Source organism: Pleurodeles waltl, chromosome 3_2, assembly GCF_031143425.1.
Source record: "Pleurodeles waltl isolate 20211129_DDA chromosome 3_2, aPleWal1.hap1.20221129, whole genome shotgun sequence".
NCBI lineage: Eukaryota > Metazoa > Chordata > Amphibia > Caudata > Salamandridae > Pleurodeles > Pleurodeles waltl.
Window position 1 is genome coordinate 49,513,489 of NC_090441.1, and position 15,851 is coordinate 49,529,339.

A 15,851-nucleotide genomic window follows, 5' to 3' on the forward strand; every position below is an offset into this window, starting at 1 on the left:
AAAAATAGCTAAAGCTGTTCTGATATGTGCATGAGGGGTTGTGGGGGTACGGTGCAGAGGAATTTGGTGGTGCTCTGTGGAGTAGTAAAGTCAAAACTCAAATGGTGTCTTCATAAACCCAAACATTGATATTAGTGAAGATAACATTGTGGGGTTCCCTCTCATATGCTCACAGTGCCTCTCTCGTTACCAGAAGTGATTATTTGAGGCAGACAGACACCTAACCCCAAGACGAAGAGTCTGCTGGACTGGGGGCTAACATAAACTCTTCTCTTCCCTGCTTGCAGATGATGGATCATGCTTACCGGTTCCACGCGTGTTCAACATTAACACTGAGTGGCCATGGCAGGTCAGAGTGATGCAGAACGGCTCTCAGGTGTGCATTGGCAGCCTCATCTCTGCCCGCTTGGTGCTGAGTGTAGCCAGCTGCCTCACACCCAGGTATGTGATGGGTCTGCATCTGTGTTGACTCAGAAGGCAGCTTTGAATGCTGCTTTGAGACGTCTTTCGTATTCCCTTATGCTAATGTATCACGTTATCCAGCCCCCCAGTTCTCCTACCATAATTGATGAATAGCATGGAGCATCCTCTGGTGGGGCATCACTGCTGTTGAATGATGAGACAGAAATGATTGTTAAAATTCAAACCAGAATTTCAGAGATTACGCTTCCTGCTTGTCAAGGAAAGTTCTGTTGGAAGTTATTGTGAAAGGTTCCCTTCATACATGTTTTGCTAATGTGTAATGGTAAAAGTTAAATGCTTTAAGCCTCATCATTACAAGGTTTGTGGTACAAGTCATAGATCAACTGTGGGTCATCCTACTTCTGACATTGTTTCATTGATGTTGGAGTTCTAGTTTTCGACATTCAAGGTCACCCAAAGTAGAAAATTTCCAAAATATCAGGCTTACCAGTTCTTTGTGCTCTCCTTTTCACACAGTTCTCCGGCCTGGTACTCTGTTCAGGTGGGTGCTCCCGACAGCGCCTCCAACATGTCTCATCTTGTAAAACGGATAATCGTGCACCCTCAGTATAGTACGACTCCGGACTCCCATGATATTGCCTTGATCCAGCTGGAGGAGATTGTGTGGTTTGGTTCCAGTGTGCTTCCCATCTGCCTCGCACCTCTGGCTCAGCCTGATCCCCCATTGAACACGACGTGTTGGGCTGCAGCATCGAGTGCAACCAGCAGTAAGGAATACCTAAAAGTTTTGCTGATATAACGACCCTTTCCCATTTTCCTACCTACCAGAGTGAGAATGATGAAGGTACTGTGCATGCATGGTTTGAGTATTTTTAGGAGCCATTCATGATTGATAAGAAGTTTTGTTTGCACAGTGCACAAAGCAAAATAAATCACTTCTAGTTGCTCCTGTACACTATGTGTTTGTGAAAGGTGATGTATTTAGAGCGGCCCACAACAGTACTTAGGTGGTCATTACGACCCTGGCGGATTACTTCCGCCAGGGCCGCGGGACGCGGTGGCACCGCCGACAGGCCGGCGGTGCCCCGCGGGGCATTCTGACCGCGGCGGCTTAGCCGCGGTCAGAGAAGGGAAACCGGCGGTCTCCCGCCGGTTTCCCGCTGCCCCCAAGGAATCCTCCAAGCCGGCGCAGCTTGCTGCGCCGGCTTGGGGATTCCGACTCCCCCTCCTGCCATCCAGTTCCTGGCGGTTCTCCCGCCGGGAACCGGATGGCGGGAGGGGGAGTCGCGGGGCCCCTGGGGGCCCCTGCAGTGCCCATGCCAACGGCATGGGCACTGCAGGGGCCCCCGTAAGAGGGCCCCAAAATGTATTTCACTGTCTGCCTTGCAGACAGTGAAATATGCGACGGGTGCAACAGCACCCGTCGCACCTTCCCACTCCGCCGGCTCTATTACGAGCCGGCATCCTCGTGGGAAGGGAGTTTTTCCCTGGGCTGGCGGGCGGTCTTTTGGAGACCACCCGCCAGCCCAGGGAAAAACTCATAATACCCTCCGCGGTCTTCTGACCGCGGAGCGGTATTATGGAGGGCGGAATTCTGGCGGGCGGCCTCCGCCGCCCGCCGGAATCGTAATCAGGCCCTTAGTAATCTACCCTGCCACAAATGCCTACTATCACTGCTGTGGATGGTGTGAGGGATGCTCAGACGACCCTCAGTCATAGAATTGTGCCTTGGCAGACACAGACAATTGTGACGGGCGCTGTGTGCCAGATAATATTGTGCTTTATGTGTGAAGTTAGCTTTTTCACACTGAAATCCAAACAGAGACGTTCAACCCAGCTCATAGAGGATACCGAACATATGCGCTGATGGCAATTAAGTCTTCTATATATTGACTTCCATCTTATTGGAACTGGTGAGTGAGAGATATACAGTTCTTATAGCATTATGTGTTTATCATTTATGGTTCTCCTTACAAGCAACATCACCTAATTCCAAGGTGGCCAGCTCAGCATGGCCTTCAGGCTGATGGTTGGTCAATGGGACTAACTTACCTGTGGACAATGCCAGAGTTCAGGATATTTATGAAAATAAGCAGGTTTCAAAACCATTTGGTAAACAGCTAAGACATCATGTAGCCATTGTATGGCTTAGAAGTGGGTTAACTACTCCACCTTTTGGGTTTTGACACTAACCAGCTCCTTTCATTCTGGGACCTGTGACTCTCATTCACACAAGTGAAACAATGTTCTTAAAATCTCTAGTAACTCCAGGTGGGGCACCACCAGTAATATTTTACGTCTACTCTCGGGTAGCAATATGGTATGATACAACAATTAGTAGGTGAGAGCTCAGTCCCTACAGAACTCATCCTAAAATGGAGGCTTTACCTGCCATCCTATCTGAGAATTATAATAGAGTGTGTCGTGGCTGTGGGCTAGTGTCATGAGCAAGTTCAACCTCATGGCTCCAGTCTGGGGTTATCTCAAAGGGAGCTCTTATCAGCTCCCTGTCACTAATGCCACTCATGGTAGGCCAATGACCCCGGATAGGTAACCTGCAGGTTTCTCCAAATGAGCACCATGCTCGGTCAACTCGAGACTGGAACCCAATAATGTCTCTGTAAAACTCCAGATTTGACATACACATTCTAACTAGTCCCCCCCTTCAGGAACATAGCAAACAGATCACTGCAGGCACATTCACTCACAGGGGACTCTGTGGCAGGCATCCTGATTGTCTCAACATTGCTTCCTGAGCAGAGATACATTGCTGAGCTATGTCCCTGGCCTCCCAACACTTGCTTACTCAGAGATCATTCTCTGCACTCCACATTCACATATCAACCAGACTTTTGGATGCTGTCATTCAGAAAAGACACATTGTACCAACACTTGTTTACAACTGTTATCCTAACAATATCTTCTTTTTACCTTTCTCATAGGTTAGAATAGTAAGGTCAGACATGTTGTATCAGGGGGCAGACCTGCGTTCTGGTCGCACATTTTTTTAGCACCTTCGCCAATGGTTTTATGGTTCATGTTGTGGAACCACACTGTGCACATGAACTACTGAAACTGCATGAAAAGGATAGCATGTTGAGTGTCCTGTGGTTAGGTCTGATGCTGTACTATACCACAGACATGAGGACAGCTGTTTTCACAGCCCCTGGCTCCACTCCCCACACTGAATCCACACTGTGCGCATGGCAGGTCTAGACCCTCAGAGCAGAGCCTTGGTGCCAAAGCTCTCTGTGGTTTTGTGTCCATTAGATTAGTATGTGGATGACATCAGTAGAATGTGATTCCAGGTTGTGCATGGTGTGTACAAACTTCTTCATGTCCTCTCTGTGGTCTCCTGGACCCTTACAGATGCTTTTGAGAAGGACAATGCTAACACTGTGGTCACTATTCTTTGACTCAGGTGGCGCAAGAATATTCCGGAGAACTGAAGGGACGATAGCTTTGCATGATGCCTGCACTAACGCATCCCAGGACCAGTCAATCTGTTGGACACCCACTACCACAGAGGAGATCCAGGTAATCCAGACGAATCAAGAGAAGGCAAGACCTAAATAGTGCAAATGACAGCCAGAGGCGCAAACACATAAGTTTAAATTGTGAGCACTGCAGAACCTAATAACATCAAGCACGAGAGAGAGACAACAAGTCACAACGGAAGTTAATGCCACATTTGTGCAGGCCAACCTTTTCTAGGCATAGGAGCCGGGGCTATAATGGCCGTATCTTGTAAGGTCCGTGTTTACAAGGGCTTGCAAATCATAGGAAACGAAAACATCATAAAATAATAGTTGTTTTGTTCAGTGGGATGCACTCCGCAGACGTCGGGTAGGTCTTAATTGTGAGAATCAGATATATAAGTGGATACTAAACATCCATAAATATGGCTGAGTTCAGACTTCAATGGCTGCTAAAATCTGCTAATTAGAATGTTGAATTCTATGACTTCCAATTGGAATTCAGGGTTTCTCTGTATCCAAATGCTGTCAGCTCCGGCTCTCCTGTCAGTCTGTGTCTATCATTCTACCGTGCCACGCTACCTCTTTATTTAAGTATTCACCAACCTGTCTGCTAATCTGCTGAACTGACTATATACCTAGCTCTAACTCAGGCAATCAGTGTCTATCAAGCAGCTAACCTTTCATTATGCCTACTGGCACGATGGCTAATCATCATTCTGTCTGCTGCCTGCCTGCTTATCGATCTGTCCAACTACCATCCTCTGTCTATCAGACAATTTGCACATCTGCTAACATGGCTACCTCCTAATCTGTCTTCTTAATATTCTACCTACAAAGCCTTCTACCTATAACTATGTCTAGGTGTATCTCTGTCTACCTGTAAATGTCACCCATCGCCCTGACTGTCACTCTACTTGCCAATCTGTCAGCGTTTACCTGTACACTACTGCACCTTCCTCGCAGTCTAACTCTTTTAATCTGTCACTATCTGTAACTGATGCACCTGGAGCACTGTCTGTCAGTCAATCTGAATACCAGCTGCTGTGTAACATTGTACACCTTCTGCACGGTCTATTTTTTTTTATCTCTACCTCACTCTATCCGCCAATCTAATTGCTAATATACCCGTTTCTCTATCAGTTAAATCTTTCTCCCTTTAATTCTTTCCTTAATTATTTCTGCCTGTCACTCTGCCTACCAGTCATTCTACCCATCAAGCGGTTTATCTGTGTGGCCAATGTATCCATCTCGCTGTCTGTTCTGCTGCATCTCCCTCAACCCCTCGTCTCCCCTTGCAAAGAGGCCGCTTCCTTACTTCTGATAAGTGATAAACATGGCAGCTTGACTGCAAGAAACAACGTTTTTGTAATGCATAATTATTGACATGTTAATAGACATATTAAAAACAATTTAATTGTGGTGTTGTAATGTTATCTTAAGGTTACTTAATAGATACTAAGTGGCATCTAGTCATTGTTTATTTTTGGGCGACCAAATATCTCCCAGAAAGCCCATATATAATTTTAATTTATTCTAAGTTCGACTGTGAAATCATGATTCTCATACTCATGAAAGGAAGGGGTCAGATGATAAAATCAATTCTTTGCTATTAAACAAAATATTGACTGTTAAACGTAAGAAAAGTAATTACAAAAAATCTGTCACGGGCTCTGTGGCAAAGTGGGAGCTATAAACAAAAAAAATTGAAATCTGTTTGAAAAGTACCCTCTATAAAAGGGAATATAATCCTGTTTCTGGGACTAGTGTAGCCCTCGTTTTGACTGGCATTCCGGTACAAAATAAAGTGGCACCGAACTTTTCAAAGAAAGAGGTTGTGCTCAGTGCTGTCATTGGGCCGGTACTGTCCGGAACGGAGTACCTGCACTTTTTTATTTTGCAAGGGAGAGTTCCTGCACTTCTCAAGAAAAGTATAATACTTTTAATTGGAGAGTACCGGCACTTCTCAGAAATGTCTATTTTTCCATTTCAAGCACTTATTGTGCTGCAATCAGTGATTCTTTTAAAGAAATACATTAAGGGAACTAAACAACTGATAAAAAAACAAATTACAAGGCGGGGAGTCACAATAGCCAGAGAGAAAACACACTGCTCTGATGTGCATCTTTCTGTGGAACCTTCCTTCTCTGGCCCACCCATTTCCCACTCTCTCCCTCCCTTCCAATGTACTTCTACAAACAATAGTGACCTCTATTGTCAAGAGTCTAAAGCAGGCTCCTTACAGTACCACAGAAGATGCCATCCCTCAGTAAGGTTCCACTGCTTTACCAGTATTTGACGTCTTCCTAGCGCCAGACCAGTTTTGTCAAAAGAAAAAACACAGGAACAGATATGTGGCAGTTGCCACTGAGTTGCAGAGTCTGCTCATGCATGATAATATTTTGTAATAAAAAAAACGAGAGTTAATCACGTGTTTCAACTTATAAATTCGATTATTTCTCTTTGTAAACTGTTCGTACGATATGGGAAGACAGCATATTGCAGCAATGTTTATGGGAATTAATGAAAGGGTGCGCTATGAGCCCACACCGTTCATGCCTAGGGTCAGTGATCCATGGCTGACTTCCAAGACAATCAATTTAATTATTTAAAGAAATAGTTAATTTTTTTACATTTAATAAAAGGTTATTAAAATATTTTATATATATATAAAAATAACTTTTTTTTTATAACTCTGTTCTTATTGAGTTTAACATACATAACCAACAAACAGAAAAATAAACATTGCAGTGCATATCTTTTCGAGATATCACAATATCTGTTATCTTGTATTTGGAGTGTATATAGCAACGCATCATCAGCATACAGAGAGACAATGTGGGTAACCTGCCCCACCTGAATGCCCCAGGACACCAATTCCTCACAAAGCCAGACCACCAGTGATTCCACCGATAAGGTGAAAAGAAGTGGAGACAACGGGCACCCCTGCCAATCACCCAGGATTCCAAAAGCTCCCCACCCACCCGAACACGTGCGGAGGGTGCAGTATATAGCAAACCAACCCAAGCACAGAAGTGGGCGCCAAATCCCATTCCTCGCAGCACCGCCAGTAAGTAGCTCCACTCCACCGTATCAAAGGCTTTCTCTAGGTCCAATGATTCTAGCACCAATTCGTCTTCTGCCCCCATGGTTTCATACAGAACATGCACCAAACGACGTAAGTTATAAGTCGTACGACAACCAGGTATAAACCTGCATTGGTCATCATGCACCAAACCCCAAATCACTCGAAGTAGCCAAGTAGCCAATATTTTACACAGAATCTTAACATCACTATTCAGCATGGTGATCGGGCAATGGGAGGAGAGGTCACCCGGATCCGCCCCAGGCTAGAGCATTATGCAGACGACGCTCTGGCGCATGGTCTCTGGCAGGATACCCCGTTCCCAGGCCTCCTCAAACACCACCAACAAACAGCCTCTCTCGCAAATGAAGGGAAAATGTTTTATATAGCTCAATTGGGAATCCATCCCTGCCCGGAGATTTAGATTACGACAATGCCTCCACCGCCACATTCACTTCCTCCACGGTTATCCCAGCCTCCAGACTCTCCATACTCTCCAGCTTCAGCCACAGAAGTCACATCCGCTGCAGAAACTCTCCTAAGTCAGCACCTAGGAAAATTCGTAGGCATGCACCAACTGCGGCATTGGAACCCCACTGCAATTGCATCAATACCGGTGCATGATCAGACAAAAACCTCCCCAGATGCTTGAAATCCAACACCTGTGGAGAATTCAGTCCACTCAGGAGGAAATGGTCCAGCCAAATATACATATTATGCGTCTTAGAATGACAGGTATATTACCTACTCTCTGGGTGTAGTTCCCTTAACCTATCCCACAACCCTAAATTGTGCATAACCTCTGTGAGGGATCTCGCTATCAACAGTTTAGTGCCCAATTTAGACGGATAACGATCCTTCTGACCATCCAATATGCAACTGTAATCTCCAGCCCATATATTAGGAACATCCACCCCGTCCCCCAGCACCTCAGGTCTATTATCATAGAAGGAGTGATCATCTGTGTTGGGTGCATAAGTGTTAAGAATAGTAAAAGGCACCCCATCTAATGTGCCCTGTAGGAGTACATATCTCCCCTTCACATCCGCTTCACTATAAACGTGTGTAAATGGGAACCCAGGTGCAATCCATATTATCACACCTCTTGCATAAGAGGAAAAGGACGAGGAGAACACCTGACCCCACCATTTCTTAGCAAGCTTTTGCAATTCCTCCTCTGTCATGTACGTTTCCTGGAGACAAGCTATATGAACCTTATGTCGCCTCAGAAAAGAGTGCACCCTATAGCGCAGTATAGCTCTTCAGCCCCCTGACATTCCACGTCAGCGTATTAATCTGTCGACCCATGTTAAGGCTTTATATCTTCTGTCCCCTCTGCAGCTCCTCCCCCCACCTCCCTTCCACCAAGAGAATGCAAGACAAGTCCTTACTTCACATTCCACACACAAACATGCATTATTATTGTAAACATCAAACATATGCAAACCTGCAAAAACTAGGTAACCCCAAACCCTCATGCCCACCCCAGATAAACAGTAAAACAAACATGTCAAAACATACTGTAGATCCATATGTGTAAGTGCTGCCAGGACAACAGCCTAATCCCCAACACCCCAGGTACAGAACCCTACCACCACAGTGGAAATAACCACCCCCATTTCGAATACAATATATACAGTGTTTGTATACCTAGCCAATCTCTTCGGGATGTTCAAAGAAGTGAGGCTTGCCCCCGGAGAGTACCTTCAAGCGTGCCTGATACAATAACATATATCTCATGTTCATGGCAGAAAGCTTGGCCTTCACCTCCAGAAACCCCTTTCTAGAGGTCTGGACCTTGTTCGTATAGTCAGGATAAATGGAGATTTTACAATTCTCAAAAACAGTCTTGTCGGTTTCACGTAGGATACAGTCCCTATCTTTATAGTTCAAAAGATGTGCAATGATAGCCCTTGGAGGGGCGCCGGGCCTAGGAGGTGCAACTAGAGCCCAGTGCACGCTCCACCACAAACACCCTAGATTATCCATCAGGTTGTAACACATCTCTGATCCGGCGTGCCACAAAGCCTTCCACCACGGAACCGTCCACACATTCTGGAAACCCAAGAAGGCGCACTTTGTTCCGTCCGGAACTGCCCTCTGAGTCCTCCAATCTTGCCTCCAGCATCTCAACTGTGTAAGTGACCTGCGCCATTTGTTTTCGTAAAGCACCCACCTCCGTCTACAAATCCACAATTGACCCCTCCGCCACTTTGAACTTATCAGAGACTTTTCAGAGGTCCGCTCGAAGAAGATTCACCTCCACAGCACCGTCTCTATCTTCCCCTTAAGAGCCACCCTAGAGACCTGTATAGCAGCCAGATGTTCAGCACGCAATGGTTCCTCTACAGTAGTTGGCGTGCCCAGGACCTCTCCAGGTCCTCCCACACGGGCCTGGTGCTGTGGCTGTGGCAACGGGATAGGCGTAGTGTATTGCTCCATAGTGTTCCCCTGCAACGCAGCAGCTTGCCAATGCACTATCAACTAGAAATAATAGGATGTATCACCGCCGTACCTGATTCAGAGGGGTAGGGTTGAAGTGCCGTTGAGCTGAGACACCCTTCAAATAATCCAAGGCAATCACATGGCCCCGTATAACCTCAACTATGGGCCGCTATGATGTACATGTATCCTGGCTGCCAGCCCCAACCTCATACAATTTAGGTGTGCTAGATATGTGCCAAGTCATAGGCTCCAAACTCCTCCATACAATGGCGCCACACCCGGACTGCATAAAATGTGGCACTAGCCCAAAACTCACACATGCCAATTCTCCAAGGGGCGAGCCTTGGTCCGCCCCCTCCAGATAGCGCCACAATCCGATGGGCCGCTCCCCAGCCACTCTGCTGCAGCCCAGGATATATAGGTCGCTGCCATTCACGTGGGCTCCCACTCCTCACCGTCCTACGATGCTGTCCCCAGGCCCTGATCCCAGGCCAACCCCCGAGACAGGGGCACGCAAGCCGGGTCCCCTCAACGAACGCAGTGGGGCGTTCTGGAGCTCCACCGCCGCCCCGATGCCTGGCCGGAGGGTCTCCCACGTTAGGGGGGCCAATGGGCCTGCAAAACTACCACCAGGGCAGTCCAAGCGCCAACTCAGGGTCTGAACAGGGCAGAGAGTCCGCAGGAGACGGCCAAGCAAGGCCCACCCCCCACTCTGCCCGGTTGCATTCCACGTGGCTCAGGTGAGGCTTCCCTGTGCTGCTGACAACATGGATCCCCGAACCCTCAAAGCGGGGCATGGGGATACCACAGGGGTCAGGTCACTTCCCCTAGCCGATGGGGGGCACCTAACATCCCAGACAGCCCAGGATTCTTGCAGGATCAGGCTGGGATGGTGGGAGCTCACTGAAAGCACGTCCTGTGGGCCATCTTGCTTGGCCACGCCCCCAATATAAAAATAATTTTTATATAATTTTTAGCACCTAATGAAACATATATAGTTTAAAATATTCAAAATAAACTCAATTATTTTAACATTATTTGGTATTGGATTCTATTGTAAATTCCTGCCTCTATTATTTTCTGTGGGAGGCTGATGCAGTCAATACCAGAGGTTGGCCATGTGTGGTGCTGGACGTACTAAACGTCAGCTGCTCCATGTGAACAAATGAGTGTCGGCCCGCTGCAGGTGCAGCAAAACTGAAAAATAAAATGGTAATCAACTGTGTTTATTTTTTCCTCTGGCAGCCCAAGAGGCGAGTGGGGGGGCACTGCTGCAGATTTGCAGTAGAGAGAAGTGGTGCCACCAGTTTAAAGTGCTCAATCCATTTTGGCTGTCTTGCAGCGGCCAGCCTGACATGCGCACTTTAAACGTCTCCAACCCAACCTGTCTAAGACAGCAGAGTGGAGAGAAGGCACAGGCACCCAGTGCCTAAAAGAACGCTGAGCCAGACCGCTCCTACCAATCCTGGTGCTTCTCTCATGCTGAATAACAGCATGAGAGCAGCGTCTGGATTAGTTAGGGGCTTGCTCTAGGCTAGGGCTTCAGCTGACTGGAGAACACCAGGACCAGATGACGAGCAGGCAGTAAATAAGTAAATATTTTATTTGTATATCATATATTGAAATAGTATAAACAATAACTAAATCACTAACATGCATTACTTTAACATTTTAAAGTTAAAATGTTAGTGTAATGCATGACAGTGATTTAGTGACTGTTTACAGCTTGCACGCCGAGCATTTAATTTAACTTTGCACGAGTCAGCAGTGGCACCTCTTTGACCCACTGATAGGCACTGTGAGAAACTCGCACTGCCTTCAGCCTCAACTCCAGAGATCTCAGTTGTGCCTCGTTATAAACAGTTTATAACAAGCCACGATTGAGAGCTTTGGCACTGAGCATAAAGGTAATGCTGGTGTCTCTCAGTGTCAGTTTGCTCGCCCCACCACTTACAGCTTTTGCCAGCCGCCACTGATACAGGTCTGAGCTACTAATGTTTTGAGTTATTTTTGTCTGTAGTAAATTTACACTCTGTCTTTTCAGTATATAAAGGAATGTGTTTTTTAGAGGGATGCATAGCAACGCATTTGAAGTTTATTTTTTTAGACTCCTAAACCCCTCTGCTAATATGTTTTTGTTTCTGTTTGTGTCCTTATTTTGGACCAGAACGTTCTTGGCATTCTGCATGGTTCTTCTCTGCTCAGAATCTTGCTGATTTAGCTTCTTGCAGTAGTTGTGTAACCATCCTTCAATTTAACATTCTTATTTGGACTTAAGATACTTTTTTGCCTTTATCTTTTTCCTCTTAATCTGTGACTCATTTAGGAAGTCACCTGTCACTTCTTCATACATAGTACCTCTGTGGAGCACTGCACTATGGCTAGTGCTTGATTTGGAGAAAACATGTGCCAGGGGCCAGGGTATTGCCCAAAGAGCCACTTCAGTGCAGCGTGCACCACCAACTAGCCCAGCCATTGCTGCCAATATAAGTACTTCCTACTAAGCTTCATACGTCTACAAATGTGACCGTTAGGACAATTCCAGGCCAGCCATAGCTGTATGATTGGCCTGGATCAACTAGAATTCGTTTTTAAATTAATTTAGTCTCCTCCAAAATAGACCGAGAGTGCCATCAGGTGATGGACTGAAAATAAATATGTGGCGGTGTTAAAAATCAAGTGCTAGTGCTGAGCATCGGTAAACAGTGACATAAATTAAGCACTCACTAGCATCACCCTAGCCATTGACGCCATCTTCCTCAGGCATTTAGGGCCTTATTATGAATTTGGCGGTCTGACCGCCAGACCACCAATAGACAGTGGGGAGGACGCAGCCAGGACAGCAGCCTGCCCGCAGCCATATTATGATCTCACCGCATGCTGGTGATGAGCCTACGTAAGTGACAATGCGGCGGCCTGATTCGGCCAATTAAGTGGGCCTGGGAAACATGCTGCCGCACTGCAGCACCAGAAGCACCTCGGGCTCACTGTGTGTCATGCACAATGCTGTGCATGGCACATAGTCGGCACCGACAGTGCAGGCATAGGGGGACACATTGTGCCCCCGGCCACACTGCCCAATGGGCAAACCCACCCAGTGGCACAGTTTGGGGCCACTTTCCGTCCATTACGCCTAGCTTTTCATGGCGGGATTCCTGCTATGAAAAGCTAGGCGGAATGGCAGGTCGCAATCAGGATGGTGGTGCAAGCCTCTGCACCGCAGCGGCTGACCACGGCAATCCTCACCACAGCCACAGCAGGATCCATGATCCTGGCAGTGGCCGCGGTCTTGTGCCGGTAGGGCCACCATCATCCTAATCTGGCAGTGAGACTGCCAAGGATGCAGCGGTCCCAAGCACGCCATACTCATAATCAGGCCCTTAATTCCTCTACTCCTTCACAGCCACAGAGAAAGGCAATCAGACTGCACCTCAGTTGAAACTGCAGGCTCTGTTGACTACTGATTCCTCATAATTACTTTTGTCTGCAGATTATCCGTTTAATACCCGTTCCAGTAACCCTTCCTCGGAAATCGATTGGATAGGTTATCCATGCAGCACTAGCAGCATACAGCACAATAAAGAAAAAAAATGCAAAAGTTGAAACCATGTGGTCACTAACAGTTCCCAGTAATGTAGCGGCCAGTGTTGGATACCTGAATCCTGATTCTGTTCCGAATTAGACCAATCCAGATCCCAAGTGACTTTTTCCGTCATTTCTACTAGTTGCTAGCATGCAAGGCCTGCCAGGTGAAACTTAAGTAGCTTTTTGCCAATGTTTAAAAATGGAAAGTTTTTACTCTAGATTTGCATAATAGTGAAAGGAGTGTGAAGTTGAAGAAAGGACATATAGGGCCTGATTACAACTTTGGAGGAGGTGTTAATCCGTCCCAAATGTGACGGATATACCACCAGCCATATTGCGAGTTCCATAGGATATAATGGACTCGTAATACGGCTGGTGGTATATCCGTCACTTTACCGTCACTTTTGGGACGGATTAACACCTCCTCCAAAGTTGTAATCAGGCCCATAGTTTGTGGCGAGGCTAGGAGTAGGGAAGTACCTCATAGCCTGCCTAGATAAAACGTACTTCAGCAACCCATCATGCAACAACTGCATAAAAACTGGAAAATACCAACATTTTGCCTGATCACCACTTCTCAGCAGATTTGCTACATTAATAATGGTTTCAGCAGAGCTGTTATATTTTAGGTGAAAAGCAACAGTAGTCTCAGGGCAGTCCTTCTCATAGCAGCATTTCTCAGCAGCTGGGCATAACGATAACGAGCAGCATCCGCTTTTCTGAGCAGAGCTCCATCACCTTGTGTGAAACAGTATCAGCAGGTCGAAGGTCGAAGGGTGCCAACTGTACCTCTAGTGAGACAGCGCCAGTACTGCCGAGCAGTAGTAGTAATTCTCAGGGAGGCTAATGTACTTTTTGTGGGAAAAAAAACAGGAGTGCATCAACTTTAAACAGACAGTAACAGCACTTCGCTGCACGACTGCCATACTTTAAATACTTTAAATAGTACAGTATCTGCGCTTCATTGCAAGAAAACAACATCTCGCCTGTAGGCAGTTGCTCAAATGGAGTGCTTAGTACGTATAAATGTATACGAAAATTACAAAAATAGGGTAAAATACACTAACCATAGACAGCTTTTATTAAAACCAAAGTGATTTTGTTATCTTATTCTCTACTGTGCATCAGAATACAGAAACGGGGGGTCCTCATCCCTAATTTACATTCACTCAGTCCCGATACTTCAGCTCAGTCAAGAGACTTTAATAAAATCAGACTAAAAAGAGGACATGAGGGCTCATCGAGTGCCCACATGCCCCAAGCCCCTCCGACTATACAACTCAGCAGCAGTCCTGTTTATGTGACAACAGATGTTAGAGACAAGTAGTATTTCTCCATGACACAGCCTCTAGGAGCTTTACATATGTTCATGGCCACTCAAGCTGTGAGATGCTGCCCTGTTGCAGACAGAGCCCATCCCCTTGAAACACGCGCTGCACTGCTTCCCTAAATGTAGGGTGCAGAGCCCCCGCTGCCCCCACTGCTGCTAGCCTTGTTAAACACCTACACCACTCACTGTTCTATAGTCTAAGAACACATAGGTGTAGAGCAATGCTTTACTGATAACCATGAAGGTCAGTATACAATTTACTCAAGATATCACTGCCGTGTTGGACCTACAAAGAGAATCAAGAGATACCGAGTCTTTGATGCATGATAAATATCTCTTGCTCATTAATTCAGAGATCATAATGTATGGGACCGTGGGTGGGGGCATGGAAATTCCAGGTATCTATATATATTTATACTATATATAGGTGCATTCTATCTCCCTCAAAGGGAAAAATGTAGGTGTCAACATTGAGTACTTTAATGACACTCAGGAAACAAATGGGAACAATATTTGTCAGCTGCCTCCACCAATATGCCAAATTAAGACCTTTACTGCCTGGTTTTCCATTTCACATAATACCTTGGTAGTGGTAGCAGGCGTCAACTCGATTGATTAGCAGATCGCCTCTCCCACCTTTGTGCAGGTTTGCCAGCCACCCTCATGTAATCATTGGCTTCTCTGGGAGAGATGTTCCAATGGAATGGAATGCCAATAGTAACTCCCCCCTTCCCCCTCTATCTCTCCCCCACTGCTGCTGCCCTGCTCCCCCACCTCTCTCTCACGCTGCACTCCCGCCGCTGCTGCCCCCACAGTCTGCCCCCTTTTTTCACGCCGTTTTCACCCCTGCTCCCACCTCCCATCTATCCTCTCCTCCCCCCCCACTTAATGGTGGCCACTGCACGGTCGCGCCTAAGGCAAGCCTGTCTATGTCCATTTGCACTTAGACCACACCCAGCACCGGAACGCCTGGTTCTCGCCTCCCCCACCGCCGCTACACCCGACTCGGCTACGATGCCACCACCCTCCACGCACTCAACACTGGCGCGTTCTCCTGCTGGAACTGCACCTTCACCAGCCTTCACACCAACGACCCACCCACCAAGGCAGGACACAACCATCTCAGATGCATCCTACTCAAAACCCGCTCTGTCCACAAAACATGCCGTCAAACTTTAGAATCTACTCAACTCAGTCGCCCCAGACGTCGCCTTCCTGCCCGAGACCTGGCTGAACCCCCCCCTCAGCGCCGGACGTCGCCATAGCCATCCCGGACGGCTACAAGATCACCTGCAGGGACCGCACCAACAGACCAGGAGGAGGCATCGCCATCGTCCATAAGAATACCCTCAGAATCACGACCGGCACCAAAGACACCATCAGCATCGCCAAACACCTACACTTCCAGATCCATACCGACCCAAACACCAAACACTTTCAGTCAAAATTGCACCCAGAAATCAGGCAAAAAGTGGGGGAGTGACTGTCAAAAGAGGTATTTTCCTAC

At 46.9% G+C, this 15,851-nt stretch overlaps 1 protein-coding gene across 1 annotated transcript in view; it reads left to right on the forward strand.

Moving 5' to 3' along the window:
• Window positions 1-292: 292 nt before the first annotated feature.
• LOC138286749 (brain-specific serine protease 4-like) overlaps window positions 293-15,851 on the forward strand; it is a 30,161-nt gene continuing 14,602 nt past the window's right edge. The window contains exons 1-3 of the mRNA XM_069227262.1: window positions 293-441; window positions 940-1,190; window positions 3,845-3,960. Coding sequence (XP_069083363.1) covers window positions 359-441; window positions 940-1,190; window positions 3,845-3,960 — 450 coding nt within the window. The 5' untranslated portion in view covers window positions 293-358. The remainder of the gene's footprint in view (window positions 442-939; window positions 1,191-3,844; window positions 3,961-15,851) is intronic.